This window comes from Schistocerca piceifrons, chromosome 1, assembly GCF_021461385.2.
Source record: "Schistocerca piceifrons isolate TAMUIC-IGC-003096 chromosome 1, iqSchPice1.1, whole genome shotgun sequence".
NCBI classification, from domain to species: domain Eukaryota; kingdom Metazoa; phylum Arthropoda; class Insecta; order Orthoptera; family Acrididae; genus Schistocerca; species Schistocerca piceifrons.
In genome coordinates, this window is record NC_060138.1 from 446,089,562 (window position 1) to 446,112,276 (window position 22,715).

A 22,715-nucleotide genomic window follows, 5' to 3' on the forward strand; every position below is an offset into this window, starting at 1 on the left:
AAAAGTCCTGTTCGTTTTGCCAACTTCACCAATTCTCATTACACCTAACTTCAACCTATCTGTTTACCTTTTGAAACTTTCTAACCTACCTGCCTGATTAAAAGATCCAACATCCATGCCCCAACCCACAGAACACCAGTTTTGTTTTTCCTGATGACATCATCTTCCTAAGAAGCCACCGCCCGTAGATCCGAATGGGGGACTATTTTGCTTCTAGAATATTTTGCCCAAATGGATGCCATGATTATTTATCTATACAGTAAAGCTGCATGCCCTTGGGAAAAGTAATGGCTGTAGTTTCCCGTTACTTTCAGCTGTTCGCAATACCAGCACAGTAAGACAATGTTGACTGATGTTACAAGGCCACATGAGTCAATCGTCAAGACCACTGCCCCTGCAAATACTGAAGAGGCTGCTGCCCCTCTTCAGGAGCCAAACTTTTGTAAGACCTCTCAACAGATGTCCAGCCATTGTGGTTGCATCTATGGTACATCTATTTGTATCATTCAGGTACCATGGCAAGGTCCATGGATCATGGGAGAGGGAGAGAGGGTACGAAGAGGGGAGAAGGGGGGGGGGGGGGATGTGACTAAGACTGTGAATTGCCCGATTTGCATTATTCAAACTAATTTACGAGGAAAACTGTTCCTTGCAGCTCCTTAACATATGATACATGAATAAGGTGACTGAAATGCACTGTGATTTTGTGAATTTTCTTTAAGAGAATTCTTGATTAGGCCTACCTGGAATTCTGTGTCAACTCTTAAAAGTTCACTGGACAAGAACTTTATCAGGTCTTCTTTTGGTAGTTCAGCAAATTCCTCTTCACAGCACACTTGTGGGAAATGACACTGAATAAAATCTACTGCAAACCTGGTCAGTTCCTCAAAGCTGTGTCCTTCAGCAAACCTGTACATTACATAAGCACCATCAATTAAAAATGACAAAACAAACAGCATTATAAAATGATTAATAAACTGAAAAACAAGCCACATCAATGATACAGCGAAAAAACACACAATGATTAATACTGCATGCTGAGTATCTGGAACCAGGGTCCTTCTTCAAATCAACAAAGGAAAAGAAATTGAGTCAGAAGCAGCAGTGGCATGACAATGGACCAGAAAGTTTCACAGGTAGAGTGTCCAGCAAATTACCACTTTAGGAGAGCTAGATAGGTGTTTTGGAAGGTATTGCACATTTCAGGGGACTGTGAAGGGCAAGAAGTCATAGAGTATAATGTGATTCACCCAGCCCAAGCTGGGATATTGAAGAGCGCATTCCTTTGAGGCTGGTTAACCAATGTTGTTGAATATTAGGAGTTTCTTACTTCTCACTACCTCACGCCAACCTCATTCTGATTTGGCTTGTATGTTCATGGATCCTGATCCACATGGTTTCCCCAACAACCCCAAGCCTCTTCAAATCCATATATAACATCTTATGCATGCTCTTGCACTTTATTCCTCCCATCTTCTTCTGTGTTGCAACACTCCTCCAATTATACCTGCTCCACTCTTTCATTCACCTGTTCTTCCTTTAACACCTGCTCCACCCAGGACAGGAACTTTAGTCAGCTTATGGACTCCCTCTCTGTCTTATAAAAAGTAGTAAATGATGTTAACAATAATCAATCCATTTTACTGATTGTTGAGCCTTATCGGTTGTGGATTATATTATTTTAAGAAATGACAGTAACCAGCCACTTTTTATGTGCTTTTATTTATGCCAATAGCATTTCATTATTATACGAACTGAAGATGGGTAAAAGGCTGAAAAGGGCACTGGCATTAATACAAGTGTGTGGCAGAAAGTAATGCTTCTCAATTTTTTACTCTTTTCTCAATATTGGATGACGTATTGCACGTCTTGCATATTACTTGGTCAACTTTCCTGCTTTGCAGACACAAGTTGCAGCAACACTATGCTGCTAGAGGGCTCCTAATTTTAGCACGTAATGTGGCAGAGGTGTAACGTAACTATGTTGGTGTGAGAGAGATCCTCAGAAAACTGAAAGTATAAATTTAAAGAGTTCATCCATACACGGAGCAACCCTTCCTTCAGCATGACAAAGCCAGACTGCTCACAAGCATTGTGACATCTGCAATAATTGAATGCCTTGGGCTCACTCTTATCGATCATCCTTCATACAGTCCTGACTTGACCCATTCTGTTTCCAAAACTTAAAGAATAACTTCGAGGACTTCTCTTTGATAGTGATGAAGTGTGCAAGCAAAGGTGAGGTTGTGGCTGTGTCAGCAATGTCAAACATTCTACAGTGATGGCATCAACAAACTGATATCTCATTTGCATAAATTTGTTCGTCGCTGGGGTGAGTAGTTGAGAAATCAGAGTTTTCTTGTAAGAAATTCAGAGGTCATGAGCAAACACATGGAGCATCACTGGTGTAGGCAATTTTCTGTAGGTCCTCAAAGCATCCATACTGAAGAGGGCACTGGGCAACCATCCGTCATCACTGACAACCCTGTGGAATGACATGGGAGTGCACTTTGGAGAACCATTATTCGCAATCTTGCGCCCGGTGATTTCCAAATTTCCTTGGACTTTATGACATTTCTGTCCTATGGTCAGCATTTTCACAATGTCAAAAGGCTGGAGGTGACTGCCACATACTGTTTCCACTGACCTGCGGGAGACACGAATACAAAAGTTGCTCCCACAATACAGCAAGTGATCATTTACGGTAGTGATTATATCAAAAAATAGCTGAGACATTGCTATATCCGTTGCCAAAAGAGTTTTTATGCAACAGGTGTTTTCTTTAAAAAAAGAAAAGTAGGAAAAAAAATTCTGGATTACGCTCATACATCACACTCATGAGATAAATATGAAATCGTGTGTCAGGTCTTATAGTAAGCTGTTTATAACTTTCTTGATCACATTAATTGTTAGGCATCAGATTTGACTTGAAACATCTGTGAGCTGCATACCTGTTGTTTTTAATTTCATGTTATTCAATTGTCAGTCAATAAGCAAGTGTTTTTTCTTGCCCCAACTGTATGTACAAGAGCATGACTGTCATAGAGAGCCATGACCGTATCAGTAAGTTCATGAATTGTGGGCTTTGTGGCAATTTGTTGTCGCTTAGTTTCTATGCAGTCTGCTATTAGAACACCACAATCTATATGTTTAATGTTTCTAAAAATTATGTTGCATGCTCTGAGCTTTGTGTAGCTGTGAGAGTACACCACAAATATTATGTCAGGTGCTGAGAGGCCCAGAGCCAATCTCTAACCAATATCTCTTTTTTTTTTGTCAATCTTTTTCATTGCAGTTAACATCTTTGTGGACGTTACCACCAATCACATGGTGTGTGGGTTCTAGGCAAAGAATACTTATACTGTCTGCATCTAAGTATTCTTCTCAGACATATTGTCTCCATAACTCCCTTCACAGTGACATGCCCATGTTGTCAATGAAGAGATGTCACCGTGTTGATCTTTTAGCTCTGTAGACTTATTTCCATGAACATAAATTCAACCTGGCTTTTTTCATTAGGATTCAACACATTTATGACTCTAGGTTGTATGTCCAAATGTATAAGCCCTATACAGATGCACACCATCACCATTCTACTGTGACCTGTCAAGTATAAGAAACTTATATCCTGGCAGGCAAACAGATTAGGAGAATATACTAGCTTCAGCCAAGTTTCAAGTAGGAAGCTCTGGTGAAATTTCAGTTGATGAAAAAGGTGACTCATTAATTTGTAATGCGCTCAAAACAACTGGCCATTACAATGTGCACATAATATCTTTTGCAAGTACATCTGAGGGGCTGGCAATGCCCCCGCCCCCTCCTGTTTTGTTTTTATTTGAACAGCAAAGCAAAGTCATGTAGTTTCTAAGGTTTTATGTGAAATACTGAACTGTACGAACTGAGCCAGGTAACGATTTAATGATAATAATTTAACTTTAACATCTACTGGTATAAATACTGGACACAACGGCTTACCAGACTGGAGTTCTATCCCAAGTCAATTCTAGGATTTTTATCTGTCACTAAACACTTTTTTGATACCTGGTAATGATTTTTTTAAGTGAAAAATGTTGAGTTGCACTATGGGTCAGACTCTGTGAAAAACTGTAGGTTGCCGTACAACCAGCTACGTAAGATAGCTCAAAGTTTGGAAGAAGGTAAGGGCATACCAACAGGGCAGTGCCTAGTAAAGCATGGTAGTGTTATAACCAACTTTCAGATTGATCACACCTATGCTTTCCAGTTATTTGTATAGTCTGACAGAGGGTGGTGGGGAGGACACACAAAAAATTTGCATATCCCGCCAATGTAAGGTGCAGTTCATTTATCTACTTTAGTAACAACAAAATTGAAACCTATGGTATACTGTGTCTGCACCAAATACAGAGTGGCTACTACTATGATATGGAGATGGAACTGATAACACTTCCTACCTTTGTGCTATTAAGGTAAAAATCATTTGCCTATTATTCTGTAATATTTTAACATTTGCAGGTGTTCACCACAGTTCACACAATCAAAAACCATAGCTAAATCATGTCTGTCAAGCTAAATAAAGCCTCTTCAGTTGACAACCCTTTTTGCAATCCAATCTGTTTGCTGCTGAGGACGATTTTTGTGCACTTTGTGTTCACAAATTCTATTCAAAATGACCTTATTAAGAATGGTGATGATAATCAAAAGGATCAGTACTTCTTTTAAGTTGGATTGGTATCAGCATATGTGTGTCTGACCTTAGAAAATACTAATATGAAGGGATTTTAATTGCAGCTTGGCCATAATAATTGACCTTTCAAGTTTGGCTGTAATAATTGACCTTTCAAGTTTGGCTGTCAGTACTGGCAGGAAGCATGGTGTGTGGAATGCAGATTGGGATGGTGTGACAGGACAGAGGACAGGGAGACTGTAGGATAGAGGGTGTGGGTGCAGTGGTTAATGGAGATGGAGGCTAGGAGGTTTACGAGAGTGAAGGATATGTTGCAAGAATAGCCCGTGTTTGTCTAGTTCAGAAAAGCATGGATTGTCAAGCAGCCACTGAATCTGAGCATGTTGTGCTCAGTAACGTGTTCCACCACTGGGTGCCAACTACGTTCTTGCCCACAGTTTTGTGGTCGCAACTCATTCTTGTGGACAGCTGGTTGGTGGTCATACCCAAATAAAATACCGTGCAGAAATTTCACAGAGCTGGTATATGACACGGCTGCTTTCACAGGAGGCCCTGCCTCTGACAGGATAGGACTGATGTAAGATGTGCTGGGTGGGTGAATAGGACAAGTATTGTATCTAGATCTTCCACAGTGATATGATACCTGTGCCAAGGGGCTGGGAGTCGGTTTGGAACAGGGTTGACCAGGCTGTTGTGTGGGTTGGGTAGGATGTCCCTTATTTCTGGGCATGATGACACATAGCTGAAGCTCTGACAAAGGACACTGTTCAGTTGTTCCTGTCTGAGTTAGTATCTGGTGATAAGGGAGGTACTCCTTTCCATCTGGTTCTTGGGGTGGTGGGAGTACTGTGATTGTGTGAGGCATTGCTGCCAACCTTGAGAAGGGGCTCTCATTAATTGTATGACAAATACGTTAGGGGAAGGGATCATTCTGAGGTCTTCCCCCAGAAAATGATAAAAATTACAAGCCTGATTAAGCACTATATTTTAGATACTCTCTGTCCTAAATAAAGAAGATTTTTCAGGAATAAAAACAATTGTAAATAAAACAATCAATATTATCATTTGGGTTAGGATTATCTTTACAATATTGTTACCAGTTGCCGAAGGAACAAAGAAGTTGCATATTTTGACAAAATTAATACAAAATCCTTAGAAGCTAGCACTATGTATACAGTGTTTTTGAATTCTAAAAGGAAGAATAAAGCCACTGAACAATCAGTCACAAAATTACAGAAATTGTCATTGGTCTATAATAATTTACTTCTGGCACAATGTAAAAAAAATTAAAGGAGATCTCCATTATTATAATAATGTGGTGTGTGTTATTAACTATTGATAAATTGATGAACTGTGAAGTGTATGACATCACCTGGTTATAAAAGTGGCAACAATTTACAGAGGAATATCTTGAAACTTCTAACGTCATTTTCATTCGAAAGCAGCTTTATTCTTATACTTTAAGCTGATATGCACAGAAAGAAAAATGTTCATCACTCAGCATAATCTAAGTGAGCCATGGTAACGAAATCATTCACAGACAGGTTTTACTGTGTGCTCAAAAAGGAACTCATTACAATCTATAAAACATTTTAGGGGCATACAATTAGCAAAATGTAAACAGTACCTGTTCCAATATTTTAAAAACATCACATTGTAAAATGCTTATTTCCACAATTTTTAGTAACTTCCTGTAACTCCAGAAGCTGATCCACTGCACCCACACTTTCTGCCTCTCCTTCCTCTGTCCCATCACCTTCTCCCAATCAGTTTCTCCACATCACCACCACCATTGTTCACCACATGAACTTTTCGGCACTGGTGCCTATGCACCCCTATTCTACGCACCTGCTGCCTCTCCCTTCTGCATTCCTACGCTTCCCTTCAAGCCATAGGCCACCCTTTCCTAATGCCTGTCCCCACACCCTGCCTCTATCTCTCTCAACCCACCCTCTGTGTACTCCTATTTTCTCTCCCTACACGTGTGTGTGTGGGGGAGGGGGGGGGGGGGGAGAGGAGGAGGGAGTATTAGGTGGGTGTGTCCTTTAGTTTTAAAAATATTCCTTCAACACAGAGGCCATTAATGACAACTGAAAAAATAAAAAAATCCTTGTTGAGGTCACTTACAAAAACATCATGAAATCTTAATTGTGAAGGCGTGGTCAGGATTTGAGTCCCACAGGTCACTGGAAGCATCCAATTCCACTCGTCTGCTTTGATGCGTGATGTAACAATGCTGTCATGTGCGACTTCACCATGGTACAGTGTTTTTGAGTTGGTTTGTATTTGTAGATGTTGGTTTGTAGATGTTGTGTTGTTATATTTGATTGTGCATTTTGCTGGTGGACGCTGATGAGTGAAGTTGTTTGTGTAATGTGCAATATTGGGTCATTTGAGTTTTGGTAATCATTGTGTTAGTGTGGACTTGAAAGAGTGTGCTTTGTTTGCAGTGTGTTGTTATAATTCATTGGTTTCTGTGGTTTATGGGTTTGGCACTTTCGTTAGGTATGGTTAGTTTATTTTTTGTGGGTGATGGATATGACCAATAAGTTTGCAAGTTATTCTTTGCTTGCAGATTTGGACAAAGACATATTGTCAATCGTTAAGTTTTTACAGCCTTGCCGGTTGATTGCGGAGTATGTCTGTCATGTATCCTGTTTATGGGCAGTGTATGGAGTTGACCGAAGTCCCAGCATTTTTGACCAGGGACCTAAATGTGTGAAAGTGCTGTTAGAGTAACATCTGGCAATCAATTCGGTGTGGAACCTGGTTCAAGAAATCTAGGTTGTCTTGCTTACGTGTTATTTTTGTTAGAGTTCCTCTTTAAGTTCACCTGTCTATGACACCAGTGTAAGTGTGAGCACTGTGTTAGATAGACTTTCTTTTTTGCAGAGAGTTATGTTTGGAGTATGAAGTATAGTGGGAAGTTGAGTGGACCTGGGGTGGTATTTGAAACTGATGAGTCTGAATTTGGTAAGAAATAGTAGGGGAGGGGTGGTTTGCATGTTGGTTTGTAGGTATAGTTTTTGTGTGTGTGTGTGTGTGGGGGGGGGGGGGGAAGGGGGAGGGGGAGAGGAGTATACAACATTTTGGAATGTTGTAGTGAGAAGGAACTTGTGGGCCTATTAAGGAATACATTGAGTAGAGTAGTACTGTGATGTCAGATGCATTTTCGTCTTACAGGGGTTTGGGGAAGAGGAGTTATGAACATAAAGTGGTTACCCATAGCATTCAATTTAAGGATTATAGCACTGGGGCTTGCACTAATACCATAGAGGGTTTTTAGAGGCCATTAAATCTGGAGTTGGAACAAGTGCTCTTCAAACCAGCAACCTCATTCACATGGGAAGTGCCGGTGAAAGTGTCCCCCTGAATTTATTTTTAATATTTATTTATTTATTTATTTTGCAGTGGGTAGGATTTATAGGTTGAGGGGCTTGGTTCTAGGGGTATGTTTCCAGTTTTTTGTTCCTCGTGTGTGTGTGTGTGTGTGTTATATATATATTTTATGGAATAAATGACTCTGTCAAATGAGTACCTGCTCAATGAAATACGAAATAATGACATAAATGTAACGAACATACAAGTACTGAAGAGAGTATTAGATAAAATCATTAGTAAAAAGTCATAAATTTCTTTTGAGAATCTTAAACAAGTGGTGAAACATACCTATAGATGCCAACAGCATTAGACGTGTGCAACTCCCTTTTCAGGAAATCTGTGCATCCTTGCACTACCTCTCGAAGCTGCAACATGTCAGCAGCTGCCATCAATTCCTGCACATTTTCTTGGCCAATGCTCACATCACCTGAAAAGATATATATCACTAAATTGTTAGTTCAAAGTGTTGTGTGTAAAACTTGTGATCTAAAGTGGAATGAAGTGAAAAAGTAGAAAGTGAGAGCACCACTGCTGAGCTTTACACCATAAGTCAAGATAAGTAACAAATACCTAGCAGGTAGCTTGCAACAAACTTGATGTACTTTAAGCATGTATATATCTGTTACATCAAATGTTCTAGTGTGTGAACTTACTGCACAATATAATGTAAAAGCATATTTCTTTAGTAGAACACACATCTTTCCACCAGTGACTGACAAAATAGGAAGGTCTGAAGAAGCTTATGATAATGCATGATAATCACCTTATTCAGCTCATGCCAAAAGAAAGGTCTCATATAATTTAAACAATATGGCACAGTGCATGTAAACTATATTGCTCAAACTGTCACTGTATCACAACACACCTGTGTAAATGAAGTCAATAAGTGTGTGTAGAATATTTGGTGAAACATCATGCAATTCAATGGTTTCTTGCTGCTCTTCAGATAATCCTGCAGTGAACATGGCTTGAAAGTATGGGCTACTAGCTGATAAAACAGCTCGATGAGCCTTAAAATGAAAATACATATCATAAACAACCAACGAAAGATACAGCTAAAGTCCATTTTGCTTCAATTGTAAGCCTACCTTCAACACTTTTCCCCCTGCCACAATTGAAATATCACAGAATCTACTATTTTGCCGCAGAAAATTGAGATTGAGCAACACTTTCTTTGCATAATCATTGCTACAATGATATTTATTGGTATTTGGCATGTCTTGAGATGCATTGTTTTCAAATGGCGATACTTTTAAATGTATCTGGCTGCTGGACCCTGCTGTCAAATCATTCGGTTTACTGCTCTTCAGCGGGGGCATTGTTGCTGTATCCATCAAACACAAAACAGAATCAACGTAAACTCCAAATCTTCCCTGTTCATACTAGCTGTGATCTGTAATATTTTTGCTTATTCACATTATATAGTTTCTGTTACGATACTCTACCATAGCAATACCATACACAACTCATGTTTACAGGAACAGTTGCTAGATGAAATGCGACACTACGTTATACTATTTTATTGTTGTACGCTCGTCATTCGCCTGATGTCAAACAGCTGACTAGTGTCAATCACATTTAGGTCAAGCTTCAAAGGATATGTAAACTATTTTGTTTTGATTTAAACCTCTAGCTTTATTTTAATTCAAATCCTGCAGAAACTAATTTTATACTAAAAATGTAAAAGCGTTAGCGTTACATATGAAAACAAAATCTGACACGGTACATTAAACATTCATAGACTTCAGATACACTTATACATGGAGATCGCCAGAGAGACACAAAATAAACACAAAGAAAGCAGAGTGTTGCGCTCCACTCAGCCATCTAATAAAAAATTTAAAAACATTGTTATTGAATAATTTTTGGCGTTTTGAAGTCGTGTGTTGCTATTACGAAAAGGTGTTGCTCAGACAAGTAGGGCCTTTAATGTTCTAACAAGGCATCGATATGACCCGATTCAATAAAGACTGAAACAGAATAATGACATTGTTCATAAACATAAAAGTTAGCACGATTCAAAAAGAGGAAAAAAGGGAGCATTTTAGCGAGTCCAACGCCAAAACGAGAATGTTATTTGTTCCGCAATAACATTTACTCTACAAATATTACAAAGAGCGGTCTACCCTGTTTTTACAATGGCATCAATTTGATGGTTTTTACTTTGTACGATTTGCTGAAACTGGTTTGATCTTTCACCTTTCCCGAAAATGGCTCAATGTGAAACACTCTAAACGCTTGTAAAAATCATATGCCACCAATTCGTTTTGAGAGACAGCTCTTGTGACGACTTCTTGTGTATTGAATAGAACTTAAAACGATAATCCTTATGCAAAAAAGCAATATGTGCTGGAACAGAGTATGGTAATGACAAAAAAAATCATTGATGATATTAGCGTTTAACGCATCACATCACATGATATCTCAAAAAGTCCGCCAGTGTCGAAAAGAAAATTTGCAAGCTATCACACTAAAAAACATTCAGAGCTACGTCTGTGCACTGCCATACAAACAACATAAAGTGCATGGAAGGGACGCTTCTCGTCATGTAACATATCAGAAAATCTTCCAGTTCAGTTCTGAATTGGGCACGGGAAAATGACTGCTTAAATATCTTTGTAAATTCTGAAATTAGTCTAATCCTGTATTCGTGATTCAGAGAGCAATGGGCAGGGGGTTGTAGTACATTTCTAGATTTATCTGTTAATACTGGCTTTCATGGTGTAGTTGACACCTATCTGCAGGCGCATCTTAGCTCAGGTTTTTCAGCATTTTCGTGCCACTCTTCTGTGAGTCAAACAAACCTGAAACTACTCATGCTGCCCTTAGTTGTATATGTTTAATATACCCTGTTAGCCCTGTCCGGAAAAGATCCCACATACTTCACCAATATGGCATGGCTCATACAAGAATAATGTTTTAAGCAATCTCCCTTGCGGACTGTATTTTCCCAATACATCTACATGTACATGACTAATCTGCAGTTCACAATTAAATGCCTGGCAGAGGGTTTGTGGACCCACCTTTAAGCTATTTCTCTACTATTCCACTCTCGAATGGCACACTGGAGAAATGAGCACTTAAATAGATCTGTGCAAGCTTTGATTTCTCTTATTTTATTATGATGATCATTTCTCTCTACATAGGAGGGCATCAACAAACTATTTTCGCAATCAAAGGAGAAAGTTTGTAATATAAATTTCACGAGGAGATCCTGCCACGACAAAAAATGTCTTTGTTTTAATGACTGCCACCCCAATTCACATATCATGTCTGTGGCACTCTCTACTCTGTTTCGCAGTAATAATACAAAGCGAGCTGCTTTTCTTTGAACTTCGTCGATGTCTTCCGGCAGTCCCATCTGATGTGGATCCCAGGCCGCACACTGCACAGCTATAAGCCTGTTCCAGAAGAGGGCTTACATGTGTGGTGGAAACAGTCTCTTTGGTAGTCCTGTTGCACAGTCTAAGTGTTCTGCCAATAAATCGCAGTCTTTGCTTTGCTTTCCCCCACAACATTATCTATGTGATTATTCCAATTTGACTTATTTATAATTGTAATGTAACTGTAATGTATTTAGCTGAATTTAGATACTTTAGATTTGTGTGGTTTATTGTGTAACCAAAATTTAGCTGCTTCATTTTAGTACACATGTGGATAACTGCACACTTTTCATTTTTATATGCAGTTGTAACTTTTCATACATTACAGATATCTTGCCTAAATCATTTTGGTTTTGATCATCTAATGACTTTACAAGAGGGTAAATGACAATATCATCTGCAAACAGTCTAATGAGATTGCTCAGATGATCCCCTATGTTGTTTATATAGATCAGGAACAGCAGAAGACCTATAATACTTCCACAGAGAATGCCAGATATTACTTCTGCTTTACTCGTTGATTCTGTGTTAATTAACACAAACTGTAAGCTTTCTTACAGCAACTCATGACTCCAGTCACACAAATGAGGTGATAGTCCATTGGTGGGATTAGAATTTACTTGTGAGGAATGGTGTCAAAATCCTTCTGGAAATCTAAAAATATGGAATCAATTTGACATCCTCTGTCAGCAGCACTCATTACTTCATGACAACAAACAGCTAGTTGTGTTTCACAATAATGATATTTTCTGAATCCATGCTGTTTGTCAATAAATCGTTTCCTTCAAGGTAATTCATAATGTTCAAACATAGTATATGTTTCAGAATATTACTCTAAGCTGACGTCAGTGATATGGGTATGTAATTCTGTGGATTACTTCTATTTCTTTTCTTTAGTATTTGTGTGACTGCAGTTTTCCAGTCTTTAGGTGCAGATGTAACGACGAATGAGCAGTTATATGATTGCTAAGTACGAAACTATTGTGTCAGCATACTCTGAAAGGAACCTGATTGATATAGAATCTGGACAATAGACCTTGCATTTATTAGGTGATATAAGCTGCTTTGCTACACCGAAGGTATCTACTTCTAGGTTACTCATATTGGCAGTTGTTCTACCTTCGACTTCTGAAATATTTACTTCGTTTCCTTAAGTGGAGGAGTATCAGAATACAAGGTTTAGTAACTGTAATTAGTGCCACTGTGACATAACCATTGTTATGTCTCTCTTTGGATTTTCTGCCAGGTTTTGAGACAGAGCTTCATTGTGGCATCTATTAAATGCATCTTGTATTGAAATTCGCACTAAATTTTCAGCTTTTGTAAAACTTTGCCAATCTTGGGGATTTTGCATTATTCTAAATTTGGCATGCTTTTTCATTGTTTCTGCAACATTATTCTGACATTTTTTGTGCACTCTGAAGAAATAGAATCAATTCTTATTAATTTATCTGGTATATACTCTTATCTCACAATTGCCACTGATACTCTTTCTTTGTGTTCAAACCACATCCATTCTATGCTTACATAGCAGATCGGAAGGAGTGGAGACTGTCTCTTACAAAAGTGCCAAACGAATTTTTATTTGCTTTTTTAAATAGGTGTACTTTGGGTTAATTTTTGCTGGGTTTGGACGTTACTGTGTTCAGTCTCACTGCAACAACTTTGTGGTCACTAATCCCTTTGTCTGTCATGATGCTCCCTATTTGACCATGATTATTGAATGCTAAGATGTCAAGAATGTTTTTGCCACCATTTGCAATTCGAGTGGGTTCCTGAACTAATTGTTCAAAATAATTTTCTGTAGAAGCGTTCAGTACAATTTTGGATGAGGGTTTATGCGCACTGCTGGTTTTAAACAAGTAGATTCAAGTCACCACCAACTATAATTGTATGAATTGGGTACTTATTTGAAATAACACTCAAGTTTTCTTTTAACTATTCAGCAACTATAACATCTGAGTCAGGGACTCAGTAGAAGGAACCAATTATTACTTTATTCTGTTGATAAATATAACTTCTACACATACTAACTCACAAGGACTATCTGCTTCAGTTTCACTACAAGGAAAACTACTTTAAAAATTTTGGCCGAACTTATTTCCAGCTTTATCCAGCTTTCTGTTCCTATAACGATTTTAGCTTGAGCGCCTTCCATTAGTGCATGGAGCTCTGGTTCTTTCCCAACACAGCTATGAGGATTAATAACTATACACAGGCCCCATCCCTGTGTTACCACTTTCTATATGTAGTGAACTCCTTGCCTATTAGGCAGAAACCAGAAACCCTCCAATCGATGACGCAAGTTGAGGACACTGCAGTCTACATGGTCACAGAACTGTCTAGCCACTGGTTTAGACCCTCAACTCAGCCCTGTACCAAGGGATCATAGTCGGTTCTGTTTATGAGTCTGTAGAAAATGAGCTCCACCTTCATCTTGCAAGGAAGACTGGCAGTCTTTCCATTTCAGCTAGCTGCCTGAAGTCAGACAGACTCTATTCTGATCCAATGTGACACACTTAATACTGATGTACGCCACCACCTGCAGTTGGCTGCATCTTGTCCTCTTCAGGGCATCTGGAAGCAGTCTTTCCACATCTGGAATGACTCCTTTTGGTACGCACACAGAATGTACGCTGCATTCTTTCCCCTCCTTTCCAGTCATAGCCCTAAGGGGCTCAATTATGTACCTAATGTTGGCGCTCTGGACTATAAATAATCCCACCCCCTGTGTGAATGCACAGACCTTGTGGGCTGAGAGGCTTCCTCTGGAACAGGGTAAGAGGCTGCATCTGGATCAGGCATTTCGTTCAACCATAGGCAGTGCTCAAAACCTGTTTGTCAAATGAACTAGGGAAACCCTCTGTTCGCCCCTCAGAAAGTCTTTTCCTGCCCGCCACACCTTGGAACGACCTCCCACTCAACTACAGGTGGGGGATCAACCTCAGAGCAGGTAGTACCCAGGGCAGCCACAGTGGTAGACTGATCAGGGACACATGGGATGTACTGGACGTCTCTTGGATCTCCTTGTCTGGTCCCCATGGTGGTCCCATTGGTAGCAGCTTCAAACCGTGTGACAGAAGCCAATACCACCTGGAGCTTTGAATGAAGAATCACAACTCAGCTCGCATATTATCTTTATCAAGGACGGCGAAAATATACCCTAGACAGTTAGTAAACAAACACTCACGACATTAATGAGCAGTTCAAACTGTGTGACTGAGGCCAATACCACCTGGAGCATTGAGAGAAGTGTTACCAACTCAGCTTGCGTCCTGTCCTTACTAAAGAAGGCGAAAATATACTCTAGACATTTAATAAACAAACACACACGATATTAACGACTTTAAACTAAAGAACATGGAGAAAATACAAAATATGTCGCTTCTTACGAGATGCTGTGTCAAACTCACAGACGAAAACAGTGTCTTCTGATGTGCTGGTGCAGTAATATTAGCTAGCACTCGACTGGTGAGGGCTGTAACTATTGAAGTGGCTATTCAGATAAAAACTAATGCCTGGCATGATGCAAACAGCGGTACTATGCGCTACACAGTAAATAAAATGTGGAACTGTGCTTGATAAATAAACAAACATGCACGAAAGTAACGAGTTTAAACTGGAGAGCTTAGAGGAAATTTAAAATAAATCGTTTCTTTTGAGAAGCTGTATCAAACTCATGGGGTCTATACTATAAATGGACCAAAGTCTGCTGCCTTATTTATGTAGGGTTGAGTGGACGTGATCATTCAATTTCATGTCTCCAGAATTGTTAACCAGGATATTTGGATGAGTCAACTGATTGCTGTTGTGACTCACTGACAGTGCCATCGCATAAAAGTACTTTTCTGCATTTTGTGAAGTGTACAATTTTAGATTTTGGGCGAACATTTAGAGCACATCACCAAACCTTCAACCATACTAAAATTTTATCAAGATATGATTGCATACGTGTGTATATTTTCTGAGGCAGTAATTCGTTACAAATAAGTGCATTATCTTCCAAATAGTCGGAAGTAATTGTTAATATTGTCTGCCAGCTCATTAATACGCAACATGAATAGCTGTAGTCTCAACGCATCTCTGTGGGGCACTCCTCAAGCTACTGCTACATCTGTCAGTGATACTCAGTCCAAGGTAACATTCTCCAGCCTACATTCCAATAAATCCTCAAGCCATTCCAAATCTCATTTGATACCCCTTATGACTACCTTTCGGTTAATAAAAGTTGGTGTGTACTGAGTCAAATCCCAGAAGTGAAGAAATTTTGCATCGACGTTGATCCATGATTTTCAGGGTGATACGTGAAAAAAGCTTATCTTTGGTTTCATGTGAATACAGGCTACTTGGCATGGAGAAAGCTATTCTGTTTGAGGTATCCATTATTCTTGTGCTCAGAATATGTGCTAAATTCTATAACAAATATAAAGCAATGATGCTGGTGGTAGTTTTGTAGACAGCATACAAACAGCCGACCATCTTCTTCATTTATGGGATGGTCATTCCTAGGCACACAGTAATAACAGTCTGCCCTTTATCAAAGTCGCTTATGTCAATGGATTTCTGCACTTGGGGGCCACATTCTCACTAGAACGATTTCCCATTCACCTCTGTTCCATTTATATATGATCCTTAGTGTGTGTCATGTGCCCACAATGTCACCAGTCGTGCAGTAAGCAGTAGTCATGATGTTCTGGCATATTAATGTATCAGTGTAAGAAATCATCATGTGAAAAACACTACACGAGTTGAGGCATCATTTAAAAGAGTTCAATAAGTAATATCTAGTAAATAACTAATACTAAAGTTCTGTAATTAATTTTTTGTTCGCTTCCGGGTAAATGTTTCCAGTCCTTTGACGGTTTGAAATCCTCGAGACACAGTGCCATTCCAGCTGCCAGATTTCCACTTCCACTATCGATTTTCTCTCCCATCTAAATGAATGTCTTGCTCTACTATAAATTGGATGTAAGATGTAAGACAACATAATTGGAATCTGGATAATCACACTCTGTATTCATACTAAATCGGTACAGCAATGGTAGATCTACAATGTCAGAAGCCTTTAACTGCCAGTCAGAGGTCACTTGCCTGCGATCTTAGTCGTCCACCAGTGGTAATGTTTCTTGCTATGGAGTTCCCACTCAGCCCCTTTCCTCCTACCCTCCATAATGTGGAGCACTGCGAGGGTAGGTCTTGGAATGCAGAGGTGATGAGACAATGTGGAGGCAGAGATGTCATTGAGGCGCCATGTGAATGTGGTGAACATGTTCCCATCTGGTGCAGAGCTGGTCCTGGGAGGCGATGTATGCCACATAGCATACAGGCAGTAGTCGTGAAGACGCACTAGCACATGGTGGGGCAGCCGAAGCATGACTGCATGGTGGTGTCAGGGGCCGCAGGAGTGGCAGAGAGGTCATCAGCAGCAGAGGGCACCAATGAGGGTGCATGATCCAGAATGGGGTAGGCAGGGAGCTGTAATGGTGAGGATACCATCAGCAGAGATGTTGGAGGAGAGAGTGGGGGTATCGACTTCATGTGGTATCTTAAATGTTTTCTTGAAGTGAAGGGCAATAGAGTTGTCTGAGGTCTGGCAATCTGGATGCTGCCCGTCAACAAGGAGGTATTTGACAATCATCTTGAAGTTAAGGTCTCCAACAAGAAAATCTTGGACATCAAGGCACAGCTCAAACCTCACCAGATTTCCAGATTTGGGGGGGGGGGGGGGGTGAATCGTGCAACAGGGCATTGGAAGGACGTTGGCAGGATTCATCGCCTGGCAAAGTTTGTTGCAGAGCCCACGCTGTTTTAAGGCATCTGGCAGATACTGTCGTAAGTTTCCCCTTGTAGCAATATCTCAAATACACTTGTTCCATCCAAGTACCTTGTGGGGATTGCAGCAAGAGGGTTGTAAGGATAGTCAGATTATGTAATGGTGTAACACCACAAACTCGTAATCTTTTAGAACCTTGTGAAGGAATACCTTAGGCACAGTGTGAGGAAGAGAGGGAGTTATGCAGATGTGGGCGATGTGGCGTTTTACTCGCGAGACCAGATCGATCAGATCAGGAGATGTGGTCGAAGGTTGTGGGAAGACCATGTGTGCAGGCAGGGAGAGACTTCGCCGTACTAAATTTCAGCGAGCAAAGCTCTGAGATCGCATTAGTGTGCCATACACACAACCAGTAGTACCCATGGTAGTGCCTCTGTAAAGACTCCATCATGGCAGTTGAGATAGTGAATGCAAACTGCCGATCTTGGTCGTTTGTTATGGACATGGGCCTACCAAAGCATGATTTATGGATGTCGATAAAGGCTTTGCCGGTTGAATTGGCCATATTAACCTTAAGTGGTACAGCCCCTACCCATCAAGTGAAGTGGTTGATCCCCTACCACATACTGACAGCCATCAGAAGACTGTTATTGGTCCCACGAGATCGGTGTACGCATGTGGAAAACATTCTTATAGAACTTAAAAGTACCCAGGGGCAGTTGTGGGTGGTATTATACCTCACTCATTTGGCATAGAATGCATGCACGAGCTTAAATTCCTTCTTCACATTAAGCCATACGAAATGGTCTGTCACCTGATGCATAATCGAGGTGTGACAAGTTATATAACTGGTCAAAGATGACGTGGCGGAATAGTTGAGGAACAAGGGGCCGTGACATTTTTGCAAATCGTCACAGACGATCGGCGGGTTGCGTCTGGGATAGACCAAAATTCGATCGGTACAGTCACGGAGAAGACCCTATAACAGCTGAACTTCCTGTTGCGCTTCTATGAACTGCTCGTAGTTTGAGTGTGATGACAATACGTTGATGCACGAGAAGTAATCTGCCGCGACGTTTTCTGTACCTTTTAGATGATGGATGTTGGTGGTAAACTGTGCTATGCAATCCAAGTTCCAAATCCGTCAGGTTCAAGTGTCCTTTGGCGCGTTTCAGACAGTCAGCAAGTGTATGATGGTCCTTGTAAATGAACAGAGGGTGTCGTTCGATGTCTTGCTGGAAATAAAGTATTGCATCTTAAACTGCTCGATCATATGCTGAAAACAAGCATTGTGGAGGTGAGAGGTTGTGCGAGAAAGAAATTCAGTGGCTGTTGTGTCTGAGCAGAGTTAATTAAGTTCAAATGGTTCATATGGCTCTGACCACTATGGGACTCGACTTCTGAGGTCATCAGTCCCCTAGAACTTAGAACTACTTAAACATAACTAACCTAAAGACATCACACACATCCATGCCCGAGGCAGGATTCGAACTTGCGACCATAGTGGTCTCGCGGTTCCAGACTGTAGCGCCTAGAACCACACGGCCACTCCGGCCGGCAGTTAATTAAGTCTGTACAGAATGAACATAAACTCAAAGAAGCTAAAAGACGTGATTATAGCAGTTTTGTCGATGTCATTCAATCACATGGGAATTTGCAGGTATGCTTTATCCCAGTCAGCGACACTAAACACAGACGCCTGCCAGAAAATGAGTGAGGTCCTCGATGTTTGGTACTGAGTAGCTGTCCAATATAGTACGAGCACTGAGAACTCTGTAATCACCACACAACATAACAGATCTTTTTTTCGGGAACCAATTGATGGTTGAAGCCCAGGACCTGTTGGAGGGCTGTATGGTGCCAGTTTGTAGGAATTCGTCAGTTCGTCTATTGCTACCTTAATAACCTGGAGTGAATCTAATGATGGTCTACGTGCTCTGTGGCACACTGGATGTTGGTTTAGTCATCATCTTATTAACCATTATTTTTTAAATGGCACACTGCGCAAATCCTGCAGGGAAGAGCATGGATACATATTGGAGGGAGGACGAACAGAAAACTTACTACTGACCTTCATGCCAGAAAATGATGATGGTGCTGTAGCTGCATCTGCAAATGGTGGAAGAGGTTTAGCATCGGCTCAGTACAGAGGCGCTGAGGGGACGTGGAAATCAGGTGGATATATCTGGTCGAGAAGGTGTTTTGCTATGTGGAGTTCTTTCTTTATTTGAAGAATTCTGCAGTGGACAGCAACATTTTCATGTTATAGATGGAGGTTTGTTGCGTACCTGTAGAAATAGACCTGTTGCACTTTCTGAAAGTGATCGATAGCGTGAAGGCAGTCCTAAAGGTACTAATAGCCACAGGGAACTCCCATGAGGGCGGAAGCTGTTGCATGATGCAGGATGCTCCAATGTGCTGGGCCACTAAGAGGATATGACTGACGACACCTATGACAGAGTGGCCACTGACATTGAATAGAAACGTCGCCGTACATATCAGGAACCAAAGGGAAGAGTCAAAGGAAGTCTCTACTGAGCACTGGAACATCGACATCTGCAACTATAAATATCCAGGTGAAAACATCGTGGAAACCGAGGTCCAGTATGCAGGCCAGAGAACCATAGACTCCGATTATCGAGTCGTTTGCTGCACAGAGCTGGGAAATTGGGCTAGACGATGTAAAAATGGTTGGTGAAGTACTGACTTCGTAGCCAGAGTCAACAAGGAAATGTTGGCTGTTGACGTGGTCGAGAACCAAAAATGAAAAGTCTGTTGTCATGATGAGAGTGAGGGAGAGAGATCCAATATCAACATTCTGGGTGTCTAGGTGGCTTAAATTTTCTACACAGTTTGGTACGCTTCATGTGCATTGAGTTTGGGAAGTCACATGGCAGGCGACGGTTGCGAGCAGAGTCACCAAATTGTGCATGTTACCAGCAGAAAAGGTTATGAGCAGGTGCAGGCATGGTGCAGTTGGCAGGTGGGTGGGGGTTTGTTGTGGCAGAGTGTAGGTGGTCACTCCAGCCAGAAGTGGTGTTGTCAGTGTTGGCAGACATTGGACAATATCAGCTTGGTTCATGGTAGCTGGAAGGTCAGCTATAATCCCACCGCAGTTGAAAGTAACGTCCAGTTCAATTTTTGTCAGTGTTATTAATATATTGTTGATCTTGAATGACGGAAAATATTCTGGCCATAAGTTTTTGATATGCATCTAATTGCTCTTGCACATAGCCGACCATGGCCAGCCGAAATTTTGCAGCAGCTTGACGACCCATAATCTCTGTAGTGTAGGTGCAAATAATTTGAGGAGGTAATCGATGCTGTAGTTGTGACTTCATCATAAGTCATGAATTTAGTGCTCTGTTATAGATGGAATGTAGAATGTTACATAACACCACCACAATCCAGAAAAGTAACTCATTATTCGTTCTAAGTCGGTACAATGTAGGTACATCTACACTGTCAGAAACCATTAACCAAACTGCCAGTCGGAGATGCTTTCATGTAGTCTCAGTCATCTACAACAACATTCTTTCTTGTCACAGAGTTCCCAAATGCACATGTGTTCTTGAATGGCGCTTGGGTTGTTAGGTTGTGTCTTGTTTTTTTAAAAATAATTCGGCTAATCTGAACGAAGTGACAATTTCTGCAGTGAAGTAGAACTAGAAATTCTAGACTGGAAATGAAGTTTTCTAACTCTGGTATTTAATTTGTTGACTAAATCGGAAAGCAGCGTACCTGATATCCAGGAGTCATTTGTATAAAACACCTGACGGTCGGAAAACCATTACTCGACTGTATCGCAAGACCACTTCAGGCCTTGACATGTAAATACAAGAGGGGAAGACTGTTTCCGAAATTCGGTTTTCCTCTTCCGGAAGTTGTGTCTCATATAAATGAAGCCACTAAATAGGTGGTGCCGACACTTTCTGTGTGGTCAAAACAGTCTGAACGAAGTCCCCTTCACACTTGCCGTCAGATCACACCACAAATCATCATGTCAAAACATTCCACAATGCATTTCAAATGGCGACGTTCACACAGGCCGTCAACTGTCCGTTATATCACGTCATGTCAAGGTTTCTCGTGAAGAAAGTTTTGATGGTGTTGTCTGCTAACATCGGAAATTCACCTACTTTCGTCGCGTCAGTCAAGTTACAGTATTGGATTTTGTGCTGTTGTTTATTTGTAATCTATATTATGCTACATGGTTTGTTTTCGTTTGTGTTTGCAAATATGCCATGACAACTTGCATATTTTTTACACTGATTGTTCCTTCACAAGCGAGGCCAGATATCTAATTTTTTGGATTTTCCCAAAACGCATCAGCGTTGATAAATAAGAGCATTAGTTGATTAAGCGATTTTCATCAAATAACATTTTAAGCTAAAAAGTCAGCTCTTATGTAGAAGGCAAATATAGTTATTTATGACGTTATTAGTTATGTAAGGAAAAACATAATGAAAAAGTTAAACAACTTCTATTTAGTCACTTATAAATATTGTTCCATATGTTTCAACATACATATTTTAAGTAGCAAATAAATGTCGATGTTTTGAAATGTTGTTTCACTTCGCAGCAATTTACCACACAAAATTGATCAAGAACGAACATTATGAAGTTTGCTTTGGCTATTCGTAAACTCCATCGTGGTTAGGTACTCATTTCCAGTACTAAACTCCGGCATTTTTTTCATGGATGGTAACTCATAACCTTACTTCCACTGTTCGGTATGAGGCTTAGTTAACTGACTTCATGTGAGGTAATCGACAGTGGTGCTGTGATGTAACGTGATGTGACAGTCGGTGTGAATTGACACTGAAGGAGAACAAGGTGGTAGACCATCTCTCTGTGAATAACTAGGAATTATAAGCATATTGGAGGCTCTGGAGCACGGTAATTAGCGTATAACAATCGAAGCAATGATGGATAAAATTAAAAATCACTTACTTATCAGATTTCAATATCGTGCATGACATTTTGGACATGACCAAGTGTTCTGCCCTCTGGGATGCAGCACTACTCACCACTTTTGAAAAAGACCACTGAACTGATACAGGAGTGGAAATGTTAAAATTGAGTCAGGCCAATCCAGATTATTTCCTTAGCAACTTAATCACCCTGGACGAATGATGCATATATATTGTACGACCCCAATAAAATAGCAAAGCAAGTAGTGGAAAAATGTGGGTTCATCACTATCAAAAAACAAAAACCTAACCTTTATTGAGTAGGTGCTGTGAAGTATTCCTTGGGTTACCCATGGGGCAATGCCAACAGCTTATGATGTAAGGAGAAACTATCGCAACAGAATATTATTGACATAGTGTATCGATGTTACAGGAGGCTCTCAAGAAAAAGTGTTGTGTGAAGCTGTCTAAGCAGGTGTTTTTACTCCACAATAACCCCTAGCTCATTCCACACAGGACACAGTCACCCATGCTGCTTCTTAAGTTTACCCAATTTTAATTCTTCCTTTCTTCTTCTGTCACTGAATGAAGGAACTTAT

The 22,715-nt window shown here is 40.4% G+C and overlaps 1 protein-coding gene across 1 annotated transcript in view; it reads right to left on the reverse strand.

Annotated features, from left to right (window-relative positions):
* LOC124792005 (actin-binding protein IPP) overlaps positions 1-9,830 on the reverse strand; it is a 60,211-nt gene extending 50,381 nt beyond the window's left edge. The window contains exons 1-5 of the mRNA XM_047257903.1: positions 9,493-9,830; positions 9,136-9,371; positions 8,913-9,057; positions 8,336-8,474; positions 744-909 (exon numbers count right to left, since the gene is read on the reverse strand). Coding sequence (XP_047113859.1) covers positions 744-909; positions 8,336-8,474; positions 8,913-9,057; positions 9,136-9,371; positions 9,493-9,517 — 711 coding nt within the window. The 5' untranslated portion in view covers positions 9,518-9,830. The remainder of the gene's footprint in view (positions 1-743; positions 910-8,335; positions 8,475-8,912; positions 9,058-9,135; positions 9,372-9,492) is intronic.
* Positions 9,831-22,715: the final 12,885 nt, after the last annotated feature.